Source organism: Alligator mississippiensis, chromosome 9 (genome assembly GCF_030867095.1).
Source record: "Alligator mississippiensis isolate rAllMis1 chromosome 9, rAllMis1, whole genome shotgun sequence".
In the NCBI taxonomy this organism is placed as follows: domain Eukaryota; kingdom Metazoa; phylum Chordata; order Crocodylia; family Alligatoridae; genus Alligator; species Alligator mississippiensis.
Window position 1 is genome coordinate 9192886 of NC_081832.1, and position 21004 is coordinate 9213889.

Consider the following 21004-nt stretch of genomic DNA (forward strand, 5'->3'; position numbering starts at 1 on the left):
GGACAGTTGACCCTGTACTTGTATTGGCTTAGTGTTTTTGATAGCTAGCCAGCACTGGTGGTTGGTGTCATCTTTTGGAGCATAACCAAACTAGAGTGTCACTTGGAAAGCGTCCTGCTCCAGACTTGCCCTTCCCTTTAGTCCTGTTGGGCCTCGGCACGAATCTGTCCAATGTGAGGTGTTGTTTTTCTCCTTTAGCATCTCGTGATATGCGTCTGATTCTGCGTTGGGTTCCAAATGCACATGGATGCTTCTCCAGTATTGCGCCAAGCTAGGTAGGCATCATGGGCAATTTTTCAGAATGCCTTTGGTGTGTGGCCTCACTCTTCAGGTTGTGGCAGGAGTGGCATTTGGTCACTGGAAGCCAGATATTTGCAGAGGTCCTGAGCTGGTCAGAAACCCCCGTTGAGTTAGTTATATTTTTAGAATGGATGTCTAGGGAAAAATTAGTAGCAAACAAACCCTTTGCATGGGACCCTCAAATGATGAACCCCACGGTGGAGTCCAGAGGCACCTCATTCTAGTTTCAAAGTGTCCTGATAGCCTCCTGGGTCTTTCAGGGCCCCAAGGAATTTCTGGTGTCTGCATTTCTCCTGGCTCGTTTTGTGCTTCCCCTGCTGACTTACATACAGTATACCATTTTGACTTTTTATTTCAAGTGTGTGCATGGATAGATGGGCTGAAGAACACCATAGTGCAAAGTTGCATTGGGCCCTATCCTTGCCAGGCAGCTTTTAAGCAGCAAAGAAGTTGGTTTATATTCACCTCTTCCCAATCTGCACAATTCCCCATTGTCTTCTGCTCAGCTCCCTGTTGTCTAATATAGGTTGTTTTGCTTCACTGTTTGTCATCAGAATTCATTTCAGCCTTTTCATTCACTTTAGAAATGCAAGTTCTCAATTTGTTCCTGTTAAGGAATCATTAAAGGCTCCTCAAGATGTGTGACCTCTCCTAACAAGTTTTGAAGGTCTTCTGTTGCATGGCCTCCAATTCTATTGGTTTTGCCAGGACGCAGAATCGCCAAAGCATTTAATTGCATGATATAAATCATTTTGTTTTGTTCAGCAAATATTCGCAGAATGTGCTGAGTGACCAGGTATTCAAAGTAAAAAAAACAGGGTACTTCAGAGTGTGGTGGGCAAGCAAGGGGGTACTTTGGAGAAGGAGAAAGCTTGAGAGAGTATAACACTGGAAGCAAGAGAGCAAAAAAATGCGTGCTCTTTCCTACTTCTTGCCCCTTTCATTGAGTCTCAGTGCTTCAGGTCTTTTAATTCAACCCTTGCTCCTAGTGTTCGACACCTCCAGTGAAAACCCATGTGCTGTGGAATAAAGATAAACACTTATAGTTCCTCAAATGAGCCCCTCTCTAATATATGAGGATTAGGAACAAACTTTCCCTGGGAGACAATATTCCATAACTGCTTATTGCAACCTAGTTGCAATTTCTAATGAAGCAGATGGTAATGACCAGTTTTACAGACTGGATGCTGGACTAAACGGGCCACCAGCTTCATTCAGTATAGTGATTCCCATGTTAAATGAGAATAGTTGAAAATGTCTGTGACTTTGAATCTATTTTGATGATATGGGATATTTGTGTGACTCGATGTCTCGTTCAGCCTGTGAAGGCATATTCATTGGAGGCCCAGTTCACATGCATGCAGTTTTCTGGACAGCACGGATACTGGAACTGAAAGAATATTTTGACAAATATTTATTTCAGTGGTTTCAAGAACAGTCTGTGCAAAACTTCTGGAGACTGCAGGACCACAAGACATACAAAACAAAAATACTTTAAATATACATTCATAATACAACGCAATCTTTCACACTAGTAAATTTAGGAAAGAATCTCTTTTTTCCCCAAGCAATTTTAAAGCCATGAAATATGTTTAGATAGTAATATATACACCTTATGGCATTCTTTCTTTACTGCAACCAACATTGGTAAGATGTAAACATACGTTCTTCTTTAAAACATTGAGGTCTGTGTTTGTAGAACCGCGTGTGCAAAAATGTCTGCAAAATATTTGCATATACTGGGATCATATCCGTATGCAGAATTATATAACTGTGGATGCAGATAATCATTCAGATGTCTTAAAAGTCATTTGCATGCGCATTATATCATTTTGGGGGGAATGCATGTGCAACTGTGGTAAATAATGTGATTTATTTCGCATATGTCATTATTAATCCCTGGGCCTGGAGTTCCTTCTGGAGTGGCCCTTTATTCTAGGTAAGCTACCCAGATTCTTCATTTCAGAATGAGATTTAATTCCTATTTTTCCACTGAATATCCTCCCTATTCATGCATTGTTTTGCTATCATTAATGATTCAGCAAATTGTTTGTCATCATCCTTTGGTGTGGATTGATCAAATATATCTCAGTGAGTTACAGCTGTTTTAACCTCTGCTCCAGTGCAAGAACTTCTCTTTCTATTTCGTAGGGGAGGTCAGCATTCACTTGCTCTTCAAAATATTTCTTGATTTCTCCCACTTCTTTTTCCCAGAACTCTTTGGAGATCTCGAACAGTTCGGCTGTGTTGACGTTTTCTAACCCCTTTAGGTTCAAGGCGCCTTCAGCAGGGATGTAGCCTATGGGAGTTAGTTTGGCGCAGTCTCTTCCTTGGATTCGGTTGAACATCCACTCTAGCACACGGGAGTTCTCCCCGTAGCCAGGCCACAGGAATTGCCCTTCCTTGTCTTTCCGGAACCAGTTAACATGAAAGATCTTCGGCAGCTTAGCGGCTGGGCGGTGTGCCATGCTGAGCCAGTGGGCCAAATACTTACCAAAGTTGTAGCCAAAGAAAGGTCTCATGGCAAAGGGGTCATGCATGAGGATTTTACCTGTTTAGAGGATGTACAAGGAAATATAAGAGTAGTGTCACAGAGCCAGTGATAGAATCGCTAGCCCTCGGGTAGCACTTTCACCTGTAGGCAAAAAGCCTCAGATGCACAAAGGTAGACAAGGTTCCTTGGGTGAATTTGATATCTTTTATTAGACCAACCCAAATGGTTGGAGAATAGTTATAAGCAAGCTTTTGGGTTCAAAAACCCTTTGTCAGGCTAAGGAAGTTTCAGCAGTTGGTGTGTGCTCTTCCTGGATGCACAAAGGGATTTAGGCACCTACATATCTCCTGAGGATCTGGGCCAAAGGGCTCTGGGAAGGTGGGGAGGCTTTTACCACGGGGAGAAGCTGCAGCACAACGTGTGAGCTTACATTTTAGCAATGCTGAGCTCCCACGACTTTAGCGGAAGCAGCTCCGAAACCAGAGCCCGAAGGCTCTCACAACCAGCCTGCATTGCCACGGGCTCTGTGGCAAACCCGAATGTTTCAGTGTCTAGTCTGAGGTCAGGCATGAGCTGTAATATCAAAGCTTTCGGCTCAGACTTCAGCACCTAATGGGCCACGCAGCTTTGTTACTGCGCACAACCCACACATGGTTAATTTGCTGCATCTTAGTTTAGGATTTTTTTTTTAACACCAAGAATAATATTTTGTATTGTGAAAAATGCTCAGTTTACAAAATGATGTCCCAAGAACCAGACTTTAGCATATGCTCATTTCGTAGTGAACAACAGTCAGGGACTACTTTTGATATGGGAAAGCAAATTAGATCTTGATTTACCTTTGTGCTCAGCAGCTGCTGTTGCTTCAGATCTCATCGTTGCGCCTATAAATACTCCATGCTGCCAGTTAAGGGCCTCGTATACCAGAGGCACACCTGTAGAGAGCAAAATAGCTTCTGTAATTAAAGAGCGAGAAGGGTTTGCAATAGCAGATTTTGCTACCTGAGTTACCGCAGTGGGCACTGAGCCATATACTTCAGTTCCTCTTTCTCTACCTTTTTATTCAATTCATTCCCTCCCTCTTTTACTAAAAAAGAACTTAGGCCAAAATTTTCAGAAGTGGCCTCTGATTTGAAGTACCTTTATCTTTAGGCGGCTGATTTACAACACCATGGACCTGTTTTTTGGAGTTCTACAGTTCCCAACTGATTACATTAAGAAGAAGGATGGCCTTGTGGTTAAGGTCATCTGTATTATGTTGCTATCTGTGTTAAGGTAACACTGCCAGACAAGGCTCTTTGGGTAGATGTGATATCTTTTATTAGACCAGCTAAACAGTTCTTTGCAAGCTTTCTGGCACAAACACCCTTCTTCAGGCATAGGGAGAGGCTGGTGGCCTGTTGTGTTCTGAGTTGAACACTGACACTTCAGTGGCCACGTCTGAAAATGTGGTGGTTAAAGGCTAATCTAGTTATTCCTCTGCCCTCAATAACCAGGGAAAGTGTGGTAATAAAAGCCATGTTTATACCCAGTTTCTGCCAGCACTATTACATCCATAAAGTGATCAGGACTGTAGCTTTCATATAAATGAGTGTAGCTCTTACCGGTAGGTCTACGACCTCCAAGTATTATCCCCTCAATCGGCACTCCCTCAGGGGATTCCCATGCCGAGTCGATGATTGGGCACTGGCTGGCTGGAGTGCAGAATCGAGAATTGGGATGAGCACAGGTTTCCCCTGTAGAAATGAGAAATATTTTGTGACTGCAGAATTCACTTGAAAGGAGGTGACAATGCAAAGGTGAAAATGCAAAGGGCATGCCACGTTACCATTCTCTGGGAGCCACTCCTTGTTTCTCCATGATGTCAACTTCACTCCAGGTGCGAGCTGCTCATCAATGCCTTCCCAGTATATGCCTCCGTCACTGGTTTCTGCTACGTTGGTAAAGATGGTGTTCTTGTAAATGGTCTTCATAGCATTGGGGTTTGTTTTTACTGATGTTCCGGGAGCGACTCCAAAAAAGCCGTTTTCTGGATTGATTGCCCTTAAATTACCTGGAATTTAAAGGACAGTGAGTATGGACACAACACCCAGTTCACCAGTGGAGCTCTCTTCCCCATCCTCCCCCCAGACTTGGTTCCAGATCTTGTCGATAAATCATAGGAAATGCAGGTGCTGACTTCAATGCAAGCAGGACTAGTCCCTGCAACAATTCAACCGTAAATTCCAGAAAAGATTACCTTGCTCATCAAATTTCATCCAGGCAATATCATCCCCAACACACTCAATTTTCCACCCTGGCAGAGTTGGGTTCATCATAGCCAAGTTAGTTTTCCCACATGCACTAGGGAACGCTGCTGCAAAATACTTCTTGTCACCCTCTGGATTTGTAACACCAACAATCTGGTGAAACACAAACACACCTGACGAATATGTCTTATTTTCCTCCCTGCATTTTTGCAAGTTTAAAGAATGCAAATGGTAAAGACAAGCATTTAATCAAGCTTGCTTTTTTCCCTAGAAAAAGGATGTAATGATAGAGCCAATCTTCTTAATTTACAAATTGTATTTTATGTGACAAGTAGTTCCTCTCTGAGAGGATCCCTTATTTTTTCAAATGCATATTATAATTCAAACATTTGCAGATTAAAAATATTCAGACTTGGAGCTGAGTTTCTCAGCTGTGATTGATCAGACAAGCCATGTGCTATTTGTGGCAGGAAAACTTGTACGCGTGTATTTATTGCCGTGAGTATCCTATCACGCAACTTGGAAATTCACTTTCCAGGAGCATTTTATGTCAGTCAAATGCAAATGTTTCAAGTGGACAGAGAACAGAGGATTGCTTAGAAATGTAACAGCCAACTGCAAGTCATTACAAAAATGCAGGTGTTTGTGCAGGTCTGCTTTATTATTTAAAAGACAATTTTCCAACCTGTAGTACCAGTCCTGCAAACTGTGCCATGCATATTGACTCCCATGGATCCCTGCTCGAAGTTGTTGGACCCCTGCCCAGGCATGAAGGTATGGAGCAACTTTCAGAATAATTAGGTAAAAAACTTGCTTGTTTCTCTATTTTTGAAGATGCCTCTTCAAAATGCTCACTTATTAGCAGGTCTCTGTTTCTAGATAAACATGTTATGTGATTTGTGCATCTCAGAGCCCTATCATATCAGGCCATGGGGAGCTTATGTTGAGCTGTTCTGTAGTTTAATTGCTTTTTGAAATGGACTTATGATTTAACGGGTCTTACCAGCATGTGCTCTGCCAGCCAGCCTTCTTCCTTGGCAATTCTGCTGGCAATTCGGAGAGCAAAGCACTTTTTCCCCAGTAAAGAGTTTCCTCCGTAACCACTGCCAAAGGAAATGATCTCTCTGCGATCAGGGATGTGAGCGATCAGAGTCAAATCTGGGTTGCAAGGCCAGTTGTTCACCAGTGGTTCTGCAAAACACAATGTGCTAGTCATGAACACAGCAATTGCCACAGGGGAGCAGGCAGCCCTGCATCCAGTGGTCGCTAGTAGTTGCAGTGGGCAGCTATGGGATAATTCGCCGCCTCTGACAGGTCTGCCTGAGTATTAGCCAAAGTTAATGGTGGCTATTATTACTAACCTTTTAGTGGAAGAGGGCACCCAACTGAATGAAGGCACTTTACAAACTCCCCGTTGCCTAGGGCTTCCAAGACAGCCGTTCCCATTCGGGTCATTATCCTCATGCTGGCTACGACATATGGTGAATCTGTCAGCTGAATCCCAATCTTGGACAAAGGAGACCCAATAGGTCCCATGCTGAAGGGGATGACATACATGGTACGGCCTGTGAAACAGGAACAGTGCCAAGTGAGTGAGACAGGACAGGGATGGAGAGGAAACCACGCACTATTGGAGCAATCCTCATTATAAAGCCTCCTCCTGTTCCCCACATTTCCTCACTTCTTTAAAAAACATCTGGTTTCTGATGATATCTAAAAATAACATCAGATCCTTTCCATTTGTCAGCATGTATCGCAAAAGGTTTGTCTTTGACCGATAGCAGTTTTCTCTGCTATGTAGGTAGCAGTGGCTATTGGAGCGGGGGACCAAATTTCATGCTGGTGTAAATACACGGCTCTCTGCTGAACAGGATTTGACCTTCAGAGTCAGGACTCCTGGGTTCTTTCCTCAATTTTAAGTCACCCACTAATCCAAAATTCATTTTGCCATTCTATAAAAGAAGCCAAAGGAATAGTTTACCTGGGAGGTGCTGATAAGCGTGTGTGTGTGTGAGTGTGTGCATGTGTGTGTGCGCTCATGTGCATGTGTGCTGAGCTTCAAGACTGGATGTTGGGTCCTGGTGCAATGAGATAGTGGCCTCCCCTGTGATGCTCCAGTGTGCACATTGGAGCCATGTGTATATTTGTGTTATGATATTATTACTGCTGGTGCCTGTGGTGTTATAAAAAACGTATATCATTTTTCTTTTTGAACCCACCGTTCATGCAGGCTGGAAATCTGACGCTGAAGGCTTTCTCAAAATCTTCTTCTGACATCCAGCAGCCCAGCTTGCTAATTCCAGTCTTGGGGATTGGGACTGTATCTCTCTGCTCCTGAGTGATGATGACGGTCCTGCTTTCAATTCTTGCCACGTCCCTTGGGTCAGTGAGAGTCAACCAACTATATTTTAACAGAGATTAGGAAACTGCTTCAGTTATTAAAAGTCATAAGTATGTGCTTAATCCTTTCAGGGCGCATTTCAGGTACAGCAAGCTATAGTGTTTTTAGGAATAAAACAAAGGTGACAGAGTCAATAGCTGCAAGGCAGCCACAGACTATGTGGATAAAGGATTGGTCATGGATAAAACTGTGAAACATTGTGGAACGGACTGGTACCTCACTGGACTTCATAAATTGTAGTTGCATGTATAACCTTCCCTTTACCTCAATTTTACCATCTGTAAAAGGAGGTTAAAAGCTTGCAGGGGGGGTTAAAAGATTTGACCCTGTTCTCACGTATTACATCAACATAAACCAAGATTACACCACTTTTACGTAGGAAACAGCACAATGATGCCTGTAGAAAAAGGAGATCCTGAAAACACTTTTAATACCAGTGTAGGTGCTCGCGGTACTAGAGCAAATGGGGGATTCAGATCTAGCCCCCTACTTCAGCAAAGCACTTTGGAGTGGAGATGCTGCACTACTAAGCATTATCATGGCTCAATAGAGAGTTATTTTGTTTAAACTATTTATAGTTGAGCGCATTGTTCTCTGTTTTCAACTGTGCAGGGAAATCTTCAATTAGTGCAAAAGTGTTCTAGTCAGACTGTCAAAATCATCATTGCTGCAGTGCTTGGCATATAATTAACGGTGAATAATTTATCTGTTGAATTTTGCCCTTTTCCCCCACAAATACCCTGCAAACAGATTGCAAAATTCTTGTGTTCTTAGTTATTCAAAATTCTTTGCAGATTTCTTCAGTGAATAAATCTTGATCTATAAGTCATTCCCAAATGCTTAATTGTCGTTAACATTCTCATTTCATGTGAGTTATTTGGGAAGAGGCGGTGGAATAGTTGAGCAAAATATTTGCCAAATAAGTTCCAGTCAAACTCATCAGCATGATGTGAATAATGTGTTTTTTATGAATAATATTTGAACAACTACAGGGCATTTTGAATGCCATCAAAATAGTATTTAAATATACTCTTTTGATTAGAACAGTGGCATTCTTCAAAATCTGTGTTTACTCTCTGTTTGTTACACATTGCTAATGACTGCTGCCTGGAGTCACGCAACAGAGATGTAACGTGGAGGTTTTGCGTCCCGGGAGGCAGAAGCTAGACAGGTGGCAGGGACCTGGCAGCTGTTATTCTTGCACCTTTCTTATATTGGTGCCCAGGTATGGTCACGTAATATTGTCTCTGTTCATAGGACTGGGTGATTTCTGTAACTAACCAATAGAGTGATGGTAACGTATGGATATCCCGGTTGAAAAATTGTAATTAGCTTGGGAAGAAAAATGTGGAAACAAGTTTACATTTCCCAAGCATCATTCCTACATATGCAAATGTCCATGGACAGCAAACACTAATGAATTTTGAATATGTCTATCACTTACCAGTTCTCATACTTGCTCAACTTCTTGACCATGCCTTGTTCTTCCATGAGGGCCAGGATTTTTTTGTTCTCTCCCTCTGAGCCATCACAGATATGGATGCTATCGGGCTGGCAAAGCTTGGCATTGCTTTCAATGAAGCCCCTCACGTCCTGATTCAGACTTTCCAAATCCCCCTTGACCACCTTTGAAGTGATATTCAACTGAGTCTTCAGCTGAGGAGGCATTATTTGTTGATTGTGGTAGTTCTTGCTGATCGGCATGACGTGCAGGTTGCAATCTAAGATCAAACAGTTACGCTGTTACACAATTCCTAAGAAAATGAATGTGCTTTCCAAAACACAACGCAGCTGTAAAAAGAAAAATATATATTCCATGGATATTCAATTTTGTCATATGTTATACTTGATTACGTGCCAACGGTTATGATCTGAGAGAGAATCTCACCACCTACAGATAAATATACACCCGTGAAAAAATGCATGTTTCATTTATAGATGGTCTACTTACTTTCCTTGAATTTGAGCCCCTTGAAAGTTCTTGAATTTGAGTTCGGAGAAGATTTTGTTGTCTCTTCCCACTATTTGTACTGGGATCGCTTTGGAGTATTCCTGTACTCTTTTCTTTCCAAGGAGTCATTCTGCTGTCTTAAATACCCCTTGTGCGCTGGAGACCTGCCCACTTAGATGAGGTGAGGGAGGCCTGTCCCCTACGTCACTAAAAGATGTTTCTTAGGACGCTGCCGCAGACGGCTATTATCGCAAACGCTGGTTGACAAGAAGAAGCCCGGACAGGTAATCATTTAACAGACCTGATTAATGAATGTTGGAGGCAGTGATTTGTTGTTTTAAGCAGTTACGAAAGGTGCTCATTTGGCTAAACTTTGACCTAATTTTGCCTCAATGCAAAAAGCGTCATAACTTGTGAATATGTGAGAGGTTGAGCGCGATGAGTGGCTGGAACCGGGAATGCTCAAGGTAGTGACAAGTAACAGAGTCCAGCACACCAGGTCCGATTGCACCTATCAGTTGGCTGTGAACTGGAGGCTTGTCCAAGGTATGTTTACTCACCTTGAAAGTATAGCCTGATCGTGGGATAAAGTTCAACTTTTATCCCAATAAAGCAGTAATTGGAGGCGAATATACACACCCGGGGAGATTGGAGGCTCTAATTTTCAGCCTGCAGTTCTGAAGAGCTGTACCAAATTTACTTTGGCTCATGAATGTCTTTGAGTGTTGGAAAGACAGAAATTTGATTATGTATAAGTCTATGCAAGACCCTTCCGCATGTGCCAGGCAGAGCTTCTCCAGGACTGTAAATCCTCGGGATGCTGTGTAGTAGGATATCAGCAACTACCTGAACGACCAATCTACCAGGGTGTCAGGGCAAATGCAAGCTCGTTTTGGGGGGGAAAAAAAGGAGAAAAAAAAAAAGGAAAAGCACAAAACTTCCTCGTGTTTATCAGAGGTGCAGCAGGGCAGGTCTGCCGCCCGCCCAGGCAGTGCCAGTACATGGGGCAGTTCTGGCTGCCGTGATGCCAATGGTAGTGGCGTGTCCCGCCACTAGTGTGGTACAGCTATTTTGCTATCTCCCCTACCAAAGGTGGTGCCTGAGCTGCTGCCCTGTTTGCCCCTCTCAATTTTGCTGCTGGTATTCAGAACCCAGACGTGCAAACGTCCCTGTATTGCAATCCTAACCTCCTCCAGTCCTGCTATATAACTGGTGAGCTTCTTCTGGGCACATACTGATTATCAAGTGTGTAGTACAGGAACATGACCACTAGGTATTATATTAAGGCTTTCAAACTTGTTACTTGTGAAGTCAGCAGGATTTGAACACAAATACCCGTCCCAGAAAGTTTAGCACCACAACTATCAAAGTATTTATATTTTAAGAAACATGTGCTTCTCTGCGAATCTCAAAGCACATGACAGGCACAAAGTATCATAACCCTTCTGTGACACATGCCGTTATTATTCCCACGTTGCAGAGGAATAAGAATGAAGAGCACAGAAATATTAGGGCCAAGATTTTCTAAAGAAACTTCGAAGTTTGGAGGCTTCAATTTCTGCGGCCCAACCTCAGACATTACAGAGGTCTGATTTTTTCAGAGGCGCAGTGCACCTACAATTCCAGTGATGTCTGGGGAAGTTATGGCAATCGCTGGGAATCAACCCTATATGTCTCATATTGGGCCAATATTAACTTGGGCTTGTCCTGACCAGGATCTTGGCTAACCAGAAGGCTCCTCTCTCCTGGAATCCACCAGGCTGGCAAACTTCACTAGCAGTGAATTCAATGGGGAAAAAGACCTTTTTGTAAAGCATCTTAAATGTAAATGTTATTTTTCATTTAAACGGAAAAGCTTTTTTCAGTAGTAACTGAACTATAATACATCTCTTCTAATGGCTGAATACAAATCCTTTGGATTGAACTTTTTTTTTTGGCACTTCTTCTCTGTACTTTTTTGACACCTAAATGTGATGCTCATCAGGTATCTTCTTGGAAGCTGTCAAATTATTTAAATGAGTGCGAATCTGACATATCCAGATGATAGTGTTCAATAAGTGCCTTGAAAGGAGTGTTTTCAAGATGTCTGCTTTGATGGACACCATTCACACTGTTCAAAATAAAGGTTTTGAGTGCTTCAATTTAGGAGTGACTTAGTAGAGCTTAGTACAATACATTTAAAGGCTCTTAACTACTCAGGAAAAGTGTATGACAAAAGTTTTAGGCTTCATCATTGCAAACAGACACAGGTGCAACAAAGCAATCTCGCTGAGAGTTGAAAATCACTAATAGCACATAATACTACTTAGAAATTCTGCATTCTTCACAAAGCTCATTGTTTCAGGTATTGTCACATAAAAAAGTTCTGGGGTGACACGTCTTTTATCCTGACAACTGAGGTTTTTTGGAATGGATTAATCTGGACTCATATGCAGCTGACTTGTGAGGGGTGTTTCAGGGCTGCGTTTTCTTTGCGTTATGGCAGTGCCCAATTGAGGTCAAGACCAGTTGTAACTGCTGCATGAACAGAGTCAGAGATGGTTTCCAGCCCTCTGAGCTTCCAATATATATGGACAAAATGGGAAAGGGACTGGGGAAAAGTAAGTGTTAGTATTCTCGTTTTCTAAAAGCGGGGTTTGGCCATTGAGACATGAAGTGTGTGTCCTAAATTGCATACAAAATGGGCCCTTGCTACCATACAGCAGGGAAGCCAGTAATACTTGTTGCACTTAGCAAATGGCTGCACTTTTGGAGGCTGCGGACACGACACTGGCACTTGTGCACCTTACACTGCTGTCCTTTTCTCCCTCGTTCTTTCTGCAGTGATTCTGTGCTGCACCAGACACTTACCCCGGTTGTCTGTCCGCTCCTTGTTTAAAACCGGTGGACACTTACAGTGGTATCGCATGCAGTTGTACTGCTTGTAAGAACTACATCTCTGCTGCAGATCCATCTGTGGCTAAAGAAATAGGCCTCTGGGAAGAGAGAGGAAAGGTAGCGCCGTTGGCATGACAGTGCTTCCCTCCTCTCCCCTTTCCTTTCACCCTAAATGTGATTGCTTTGTCCATCTTATTCAGGTTGCTGGATCGTTTTAATATGCTAGAAGGCCCCGTAAGGCACTGTGAGTTTGGCACCTGGCACAGACATAAGGTGAGTTTTTCAGACAGTGGAGGCATCTGCAAATATCTGGCGTAGCTTTACAGTGGTGCTGGGAAATCAAGTGGGCTGGTCATTTCATCTTCATTTGCCTCCCTGGTTTCTTCATCTCTCTGCTGGCCATGCTGAAGTTTTTCAAATGTGAGGTAAGCAAATCATGCCAAAAAGGAAAATACAGCCACAGCAACCCCATGGTTCTGGCTGGTGGAAGGAGGAAGACTCGGGCTTCTTTCTCTCTCTAAAGACTCAATCATGAGCCATGTTATAGGACAGGGGCAGGCAATTATTTCGGGCAAAGGGCCGCTTACTGAGTTTTGGCAAGCCATCGAGGGCCGCATGACAGGCAACCAAGGGCAGATAAATATTAATTTTCTAAATTTTTTAGGGGTCCCGCGGGCCAGATAGAATGGCCTGGCGGGCTGCATCCAGCCTCCAGGCCACATTTTGCCCACCCCTGTTATAGGAGCAGTTGCTGTGATGTTGCCCTGCAGGAGACCGAGAGAGGTTGTCTCTCAGGGAATTAAACCTCAGCGTAGACTCCCAGCGGTATCAATCTGCCACCCGCTTTGGAGCAAGAAGGTGCCACTCGTTGCATGGGGAAAAGTCCCAGTGCCTTTAGTTCCCTCCCGTATTGCTACATGAGATGTGGGCAGCCAGCACAGGGCGTAGGCCGGGCTGCAAGTCAGCCCTGAAATGGGGTTAGCTACCAACACCCCAAGAGAAGGCAACAGCCTGCAGTGGAGTCGGCACAAACACTCAACACCCGAGTGTTCGTAAATTAGCACTTTTTGTGGTAGTTCACTAGCATGCATCCTGGTTTTCTCCGATTTAAAAAAATCCCCAATTTTTGGTTTAAAAAAAAAAGTAACCCCAAATCCACATTTTTCCCTGATTTAAATGAAACACCCCTGATAGATAGATAGATAGATAGATAGATAGATAGATAGATAGATAGATAGATAGATAGATAGTGATGTTTCATTTTAATCAGGGAAAAATGTGGATTTGCGGTTACTTTTTTTAACCGAAAATTGGGGATTTTTTTATATCAGAGAAAACCAGGATCCCTGCTCATCACAAGACTACCAGCAAGAAAAGTGTCTGCATGGAAGCTGACTTTTCCAGTTAGGTGTCACACCTGCAGAAGAGTCGCACTCGACAAAGGCTGGATCTGTTGGATCATTTAGCAGCTTTCAGCATTGCTGTGTGCTCCTCCCAGCCTGGCAGACCTAGAGACGGGGCTGGCTCAGGATTGTCCTGCTTGTTCTTCCCAGACAGGTGCCCTTGGGACTTCCTGGGGAGTCTTTTATAGATCAGTCCTATCTTTTACTTGATTTGACATCTGTGTGAGGGCACTGGCATCAATATAAGGATAATGGCCTCTGTAGGAATCAATATCTGGACAGCTGTCAACTATATTTAACCTCTTCATCAGGTGTGAGGGCTGGAATTCTCCTAATGCTACCCTGGGGATTTAGATAAAGAGTTACTGTCTCAGACTTATTGCACATAAGGCAGAGGGAAGGCTGGATGGCACGTGGAAGCTTTTTGAGAGCCGGCTGGTAATGCGGCTCTACAGATTGTCTGGCTTTTTGCTATGCAAAGTGTTATTGGGGAGACTCTTTGCATGGCTAATGCATTCTTTTGGCTGGATGCATGGCATAGCTGCAGTCAGCAGAGAGGGGCCAAGCTGCACCAGGCAGCGTAGAAAGCAGTCAGCCTAAGGCTACGTGTTTCCCTATGTAGCAGCTGCTCAGTTCAGTTGTACATGGCCCAGATGGCATCAAGGCTCACGTTTACAAGGGGAGGTCAATGCTGCTGAAGTCACCCGGGAGGGGAATCCATGTTCACCGCATAGCTGAAGTGTTTGCAGCTGGCAACCCCGTCTGGACCTCCCCACTCCTGCCTGCGGACAGGGCAGACAATAACTCTCTCCACACTAACCTTTGCAGTTGTTAAACTACGGCTAAAAATACTGGATAAATTCTTCCTCTGAAAAAGACTTCTGGCTTCCTGGAGGGCCAAGTGACAGGGCTCCTCCGGCTTTGTGCTGTGAGCAAGATTTCGCATTGCCTGATTTTCTTTAGGGAATGAAAATTCCCTGGCATCTTCCCCGGGCTTGTTTTTTCTTCCAGGATGAAATGGCAGCCTCCAGCGCCCCTGCGTTCACTCAGATTTTAACTCCCCGCCATTCCTTTACCTGTATTTCTTACCATGCCGACAGCTCTCCATTCCCGGCTGTTACTTTAGTATTACACAGCATTGTCCAACTCACTGGCAACATGCTATTATTCATTGGTTTTAATATCTGCTTCATTTCTTTAATTCTCTTGATCCATCTTTAGCTCTTCTTACCTCTGATTTGACCCACTGGTTGCCTGTTTCTTTTCCCTCCTTGTCAGCTCGCTCAGGGTACAAAGCTGAATTGGAGATGGAGTCACTTCACACCTCTGCCACAGGTAATAGATTCATAGATGTTAGGGTCAGAAGGGACCTCAATAGATCATCGAGTCTGACCCCCTGCATAGGCAGGAAAGGGTGCTTGGTTTAGATGACCCGAGCCAGATGCCTATCTAACCTCCTCTTGAAGACCCCCAGGGTAGGAGAGAGCACCACCTCCCTTGGGAGCCCATTCCAGATTTTGGCCAGGTTTTATCTCTTTGGACCATAGGCCAGGTTGGTATAGTAAACTTACCCTGCCTGTGGCGGCAACCATTAACACACTTCTACATTGGAAACTGGAACCATTATGGGAAGGCTAATTTGCATTGCTGAGTGGCTACGCTGCCTCTGGTTTAGGAGTCCAGGCAGAGCAGCATGCTTGAGGACACTGCAGCCGGCCTGGTAAGGTTAGTGTTTAGACAGCGGTTAAGCTCTCTATCCTGTAAAACAGAGTAAATTATGCTTCCTTTTTATGCTCTCACTCCATTCATGGACGGTGCTTGGGACAGTAGACTTTGGGGGTCTTGAGGAACCATTGTCATGCAAATGAATACCCCCTCACCTGATTTTGCAGCCTTGGAAAATGTTTTCCCCCTTCGCCCCTAACCTATTTTCTCTTTTATTAGCAACACAAACTAGACTGAACTGGGTCTTCTGTTTTAAGTAGGATTCATCTCTCATTCTCCGCAGGAATATTGCTGCGGTGAGTATTTTGAGCACCTTGTAATACAGGCAACAACAGCAGCAGAGTAAAGAAGCTGACCAGGCAAAAATAAAAGCCTGGCTACATCTAAAGGTCAGAAGGCAAATGATATACCTGTGTCAGGCACTAGATACCTCTGGTTCCTATGCCGGACAGCCTCAGGAAAATCAACAGTAGAAAAAACCATTGACCTGATAGCATTTTATCTGCTTACTGATAAGCTCTGTCTAAGTGTTAATTGGCCAGTTGAATATCTATATACTGTGCAATAACTATCAAACACGTTTCAAATAGAAATAAAGCAACAAGAATAAATTCAAAATCTGTGGGTTTTTTGTTGCTGATCTTTCAAATTAAAGGAGGCATTTCTGTCTGGTAAGAGAGTGGGAGTGAGCTCGGGCTCATGAAAGCTCAAGCGTCTCTGATTTAGTTAGTCTATAAGATGCAAATCTACCCTGCTTTCATTTCTGTCTGGTGACCAGTGTAGGTTATTCCCATCCAAGAGGTGTCCCTATCACAAAGACAAACCACTTACTAGCAATGACATCTCAGTAGAGGACCCACGGAGACATTTTCTCATTTCTCATCATGGCACACTGGTTCTCTTGAACCTATTTCTTTTGATCATACACCAGTATCCAGATCCAGAAGCCTGACATCATTCAGAAACAAATTAATGCAATTTGAAGAGAAACTTTTTTATTAAGTTGGCTTAAAAAACCGACAAGTGCAAATTAACCTTGACTGATTTGCATAATGCAAACACTGGAAAACAGTGTAACCCATTTAGTAACCTTTACCACTTAATTATTTAGTCATCTGTACCGCAGTGGCACCTGGAAGATAGAGTCCCATTGTACCAGACACCAATATGTAATAGAGGCAATCTCTGCCCAGGAGATTGTACAAGATGAGACAAATGGATATGAATGGCAGCCCAAGGGAGCCTAACAGTGAGACCACTATGAGCAGAGCGCTAGAAGTAATTGCAGCACACCGTTACTTAGCCATTAAGTGTTCTGGGTACATCTATGGACTTAGAAAAAGTGTAAAGGAGAAATCAGCGTTGGCTTTGTGGAACTTGAAAGAGGCTTCTTTTATTCAGAAAAGGTGTCACGGCAAACATGTACACAACAAACATGTACATCTATATTGGCTGTTTATCAGTGAAAGATTCATAGATTCATAGATGTTAGGGTCGGAAGGGACCTCAACAGATCATTGAGTCCGACCCCCTGCATAGGCAGGAAAGTGTGCTGGGTTCAGATGACCCCAGCCAGATGCCTAAGAGTTTGCTATCTATTTGGTCATGGTCTTTATAAATTGTAGTTTGGCACATCGTAAAACCATGTAGCTGTTGGCATAAATTAGGAGTGACTCCACTAGTGTCGGTGAAGTTATACCAAAGTAAGTGAGACCAGAATCAGACCTGAAGAAGGTTTGCACACTGTTCTGGAGTCCTCTGTGTGCTGACAGAGAGACATGTCCCCCCACCTGCTTGGTGACTTCAGGGTCCATGTAGCAAGACGAACTACTAAGTTCGTAACTACGAGGGGAACCCTTGTCATCCAGGACACAGGGTTGCTGACTTTGCAAGGTCAATACCCGTTTGATCTGGGTTCATTTCAACGTGGAGGCAGAATTTGAACTTCTTTTGGGTTGTGCCTGTAATTCATTGGTATATTTTGAACAAGGACGAGATAGTCTCATCTGCTGGCACTCTCGTTAACTTCCAAGAGCTGATGGTCACCCAGGCAGTCACTTCTCAGAACTGTGTTCCTGATTAAAGATTAACAGTGTGATAAAAGCAAGGAAACATGGGCATCCTTGAAACCTGCTGCTTTCGTCAGCCGAGTTAAACCTTTACTATCTCTTTCTACTTGTACATCCTCCCTCTGTGTGTGTGGCAATCCACTTTTGCCTGTCCCTAGCATGTTTTCCCTCATTTAATCAAAGTTAATGGGAAAACCTCTGCTTTCTAAACTTGGTCACTCTGGGACTCCTTCACAAATAAGCAGAGAAAGCGTTGACCAGCGTGAATACAATCTGGAGGAAAAAAAAATGTTTCTTAGCTATTTAGACGTGTTGTCATTGAGGGGCAAGTAAGGTCTATAGTCGTGATACCCTCTTCCCGCAGAATGGTGAAAATCAGGTGTCTCCCAAAGAAATGTCCTTTGCAAAAGATGAATTAAACAACTTAATCTGGTATATTCCAGATAAGATGCTAAAAGATATGCGTCACTGCATGGATGCTTTGGATTCAAGGCTTCTAAAAGGGCACCTGATGAAAAGGCTGGTAGGCAAGTTTCAATTTATGGTTAATATTAAAAAAAAAAAAAACTTTCCTGTTCAATCTGTGTGCAATCATCCCTCCCCCTCAGCGCTTTCAGCTATATAGAGCTTATATTAAATCCTTGCTCTTGTATACATTTCACATCAATCTAATATTATACCATCTCTATGGTCTGTGAGGGGCCATGTAGGTTCAAAGTGCTATATAATTATAATCACTAATAGCATTGGGTGGGATTCTCAAAAGCACAAATGTGATTTCAGAGCAGAACTCCTATTGGCTTTTAATAAAACTCTCTTTAGTGTTTATAAAAAGCCTACCCATAGTGCTTAAAAAGGGATGTTTCCCTTTCCCCAACTCAATTTAGACATTGGGATAAAGGCAAGAAGGAGAGCAACCTGTGAAATTAGGGCTCGACTATGCCTTTAGCACAGACTCGAACAAAGTATGGTGCATACATTGCCTTGTGCAAGGAAGTATTATGCCTGAGACATACACTTCTGAATCCTAGCTTCTCCTTGCTTCACCTTTGTTGTGGTGGGAGGGTTGTAATTTTATTGGTAGCCTCCTCTTCTACCCATCACTTGCTTTGGGGGGGGAGCGACAGAGTGAGCAGACCCGTTTAACTGCCTAGCTCCAAGGACCTACTGGTGCTTATGTAACTGCAAGGGGAGATGGTCAGGCTTATAAGTCTATTGTTCAGGTAGGTAATCCAAGTCACAATCGAGTCCTAAATTACATTTGCTGAAGAAACCATGTAGGGCATGTAAGAGTTTTATATATATATCACTGTTTGTTTCTGTAACAATATAACTCAAAGCAAGGAAAGCAATGGGCATGCCACAAAATAGCTAAAATCCTTTATTAACTAGTTTTTCCTAAGCAGGGTGCGAATTAAGAGGGAGCTCAGGGAGGCTGACCACCCCACCTCCCCCCCCATAATAGACAAGTGCCCCCCTGTAAGACTGGAAAATTATAACCTGGTGGGGAGGTCTCTGATCAAATTGCTCTTTCACTTAGGTGGGTTTGTTAATCAATGAACCGGTTTAATTTTTTTTTTTTGCAGACACCCCCAAGAGTCAAAGTGTAATGCAAACCCTGTTCCCAAGGGATCGATATCTTTTCTGAAATTCTGAATGTTTCACGCTCCCAGGGAATCGGGGAACATGCAGCTTCAAAACTGAAACCACATATACAACAGGGATGAAGGTTGGAAAATTACAGCCCAGTGATCCGTCCTTCTGAAGCTGGTAATAATGTGAAGAGGATTCTTTACTTTAGTGATTAGAAAGAGGGGCAATATATCTTTACAAACCGGGTGATGGTGAGGAAGGAAACGTTTGCCGTTGAGCTTAGTATCAAAAGCACAGAGATGAATGCTATTCCAACCAGTGCTGGGGCACTCAGATACCAAAACAAAAGGTACACTATAAATATGGCAGAGATCAAGCAACGCTTAAAAGCGGCACTCTCAAGGAAGATGACTATGAAAACTTCCCAGACACCACTGTGCTGAAACTGCTAGGAAAGATGAATCCCCCACAAAATAAGTCACAGCAGGCAAGCAGCTTAGCTGAGGTTTTGTACAGGTTAAACAGAAGGCATGACTTGGATTAGGATGGACTTTGGTTTGCCAAGAAAGAATTTCATAAACTGCACTAGTCTGAGCGGCTGAACAGGTTTGGAGTGGTTCTGCTCAGTGTTTGAGGTCCAGTGGGGCTGACCTGTTTGCTTATCTTTCCCTTAACTGGCTCAGTCCGTAGCTATTATCATCCTAATTTGTCCTGAACTCTATGAAGGGTCACCGATTCTTCATTAAATCACGTCTTATTGCTTCACAGTTACACGAGCCCTGGGCCCAAACCAAAACCATTGAAGTCAATGGGAAACTTTCTGTTGATGCCACTGGAGGCTGGATGAGAGCCCATCCAGGATGTGCAGGGAAAGTACGTGGTGTACCAGGCACTGACTGGATTGCACAGGCTCTCCGTTCCCCAGAGCCTACTGCCAAAAAACAGAGGACTGCGGGAACCAAACTGAAGGCATTCATACCTTTGAAGATCAAGGATATTTATGATGGATCATAACTGTGATATTCTCACTGCAAGTAATCTATATGGAATGAATATGCAGGATCTCTAGTCCATAAAGGACAGCGTATTCAGAATTAAGGTGGACTGTCTGGACTGGTGCTCTGATCTTAACTTATGCCAAAGTGCAAAAAGTAGATTGCAAAAGCCAATCAAGCTGCTTGTCCTCAGTAAAAGCCCTCATTGGACCAAAGTTTGCTGCCTCGTCTTGGTCAAGCTGGCAGCCAGAATTTGGCCCATTTACTTCAAATTTTAACTGCATTTGTTTCCTATTGTGTATTGCTAGATTCTCAGCAACAATTTCTCAGTGTTTGTAGCTGAATTTTCTTTGTTCTTTACATAATGATAGTTTGACAAAAAGTTGTGAACTATTGAAATTCCATAAACTTCTTAATTAGTAATGGACCATGCAGAATAAGTTTACCCTTCCCTTAAAAAGATGTTTAAAAAACACACGTGGTTCATGACATTAATGCATGTTCTTTGTCGGCTAGTGTGAAATGGAGTATTAGGAGTAGTGGGTAAGAAGCCGTCTGGTTGTACTTAGATGTAGATAATACAGTAGACAGTATTGGTAATTGTAGAGATGGTTTAATCAATAGACCGTAATGAGCATTGCAGCCTCTATAGTGTCAAAACTTAGTTATTCAGTTTGTGGATCACTGATCCAAGTGCTTCCCTTGAATTCACTGAAGCTAAACTGAAGCGATATTCTGAACTGGAGTTACCAATCCTTGAAAATATCAGTTTGAAATTATGATAATGGCAGAACCTTAATAAACAGCATGGATGGTGTTAATAATGCAAAAGTACAAAGCAAGACAGACTTGACACTGATGACTGCTGGAAGTGCAAAGAAACTCATTAAAATGACCTAAAGGAAGCTATATTATTTTTAAAATGCCTTTTTTCTCACTGCCCCTCA

The 21004-nt window shown here is 43.1% G+C and overlaps 1 protein-coding gene and 1 long non-coding RNA gene across 5 annotated transcripts; one reads left to right on the plus strand and one right to left on the minus strand.

Moving 5' to 3' along the window:
- Nucleotides 1-1699: 1699 nt before the first annotated feature.
- Nucleotides 1700-9515, minus strand: PCK1 (phosphoenolpyruvate carboxykinase 1). The gene is made up of 10 exons (XM_014609709.3): nt 9396-9515; nt 8889-9165; nt 7263-7444; nt 6405-6608; nt 6047-6234; nt 5034-5196; nt 4623-4847; nt 4399-4530; nt 3634-3729; nt 1700-2851 (listed from the first exon to the last, which is right to left on the minus strand). Exons 2-10 carry the CDS (start codon nt 9146-9148, stop codon nt 2397-2399), a joined length of 1905 nt encoding a protein of 634 aa, XP_014465195.2. The 5' UTR covers nt 9149-9165; nt 9396-9515; the 3' UTR covers nt 1700-2396.
- Nucleotides 9516-9829: 314 nt separating this feature from the next.
- Nucleotides 9830-20708, plus strand: LOC109282452 (uncharacterized). 4 transcript variants are annotated; one of them, XR_002089432.2, is made up of 7 exons: nt 9830-9941; nt 12473-12545; nt 14954-15010; nt 15620-15696; nt 17913-17992; nt 19056-19239; nt 19831-20708. It is a non-coding gene; the product is annotated as an uncharacterized LOC109282452 (long non-coding RNA). The 4 variants fall into 4 exon arrangements; XR_002089436.2 differs by lacking the exon at nt 17913-17992; XR_002089434.2 differs by lacking the exons at nt 14954-15010; nt 15620-15696.
- The last annotated feature ends 296 nt before the right edge of the window (nt 20709-21004 follow it).

Excerpts from the sequence above, each read along its gene's own strand:
- PCK1 (XM_014609709.3), bottom strand. The coding sequence starts at position 9,148 with ATGCCGATCAGCAAGAACTACCACAATCAACAAATAATGCCTCCTCAG. Across the intron at positions 4,531-4,622 it reads GGAGTGGCTCCCAGAGAATG|GGGAAACCTGTGCTCATCCC; the intron begins GTAACGTGGCAT and ends TCATTTCTACAG. Across the intron at positions 2,852-3,633 it reads AGCAGCTGCTGAGCACAAAG|GTAAAATCCTCATGCATGAC; the intron begins GTAAATCAAGAT and ends TCCTCTAAACAG.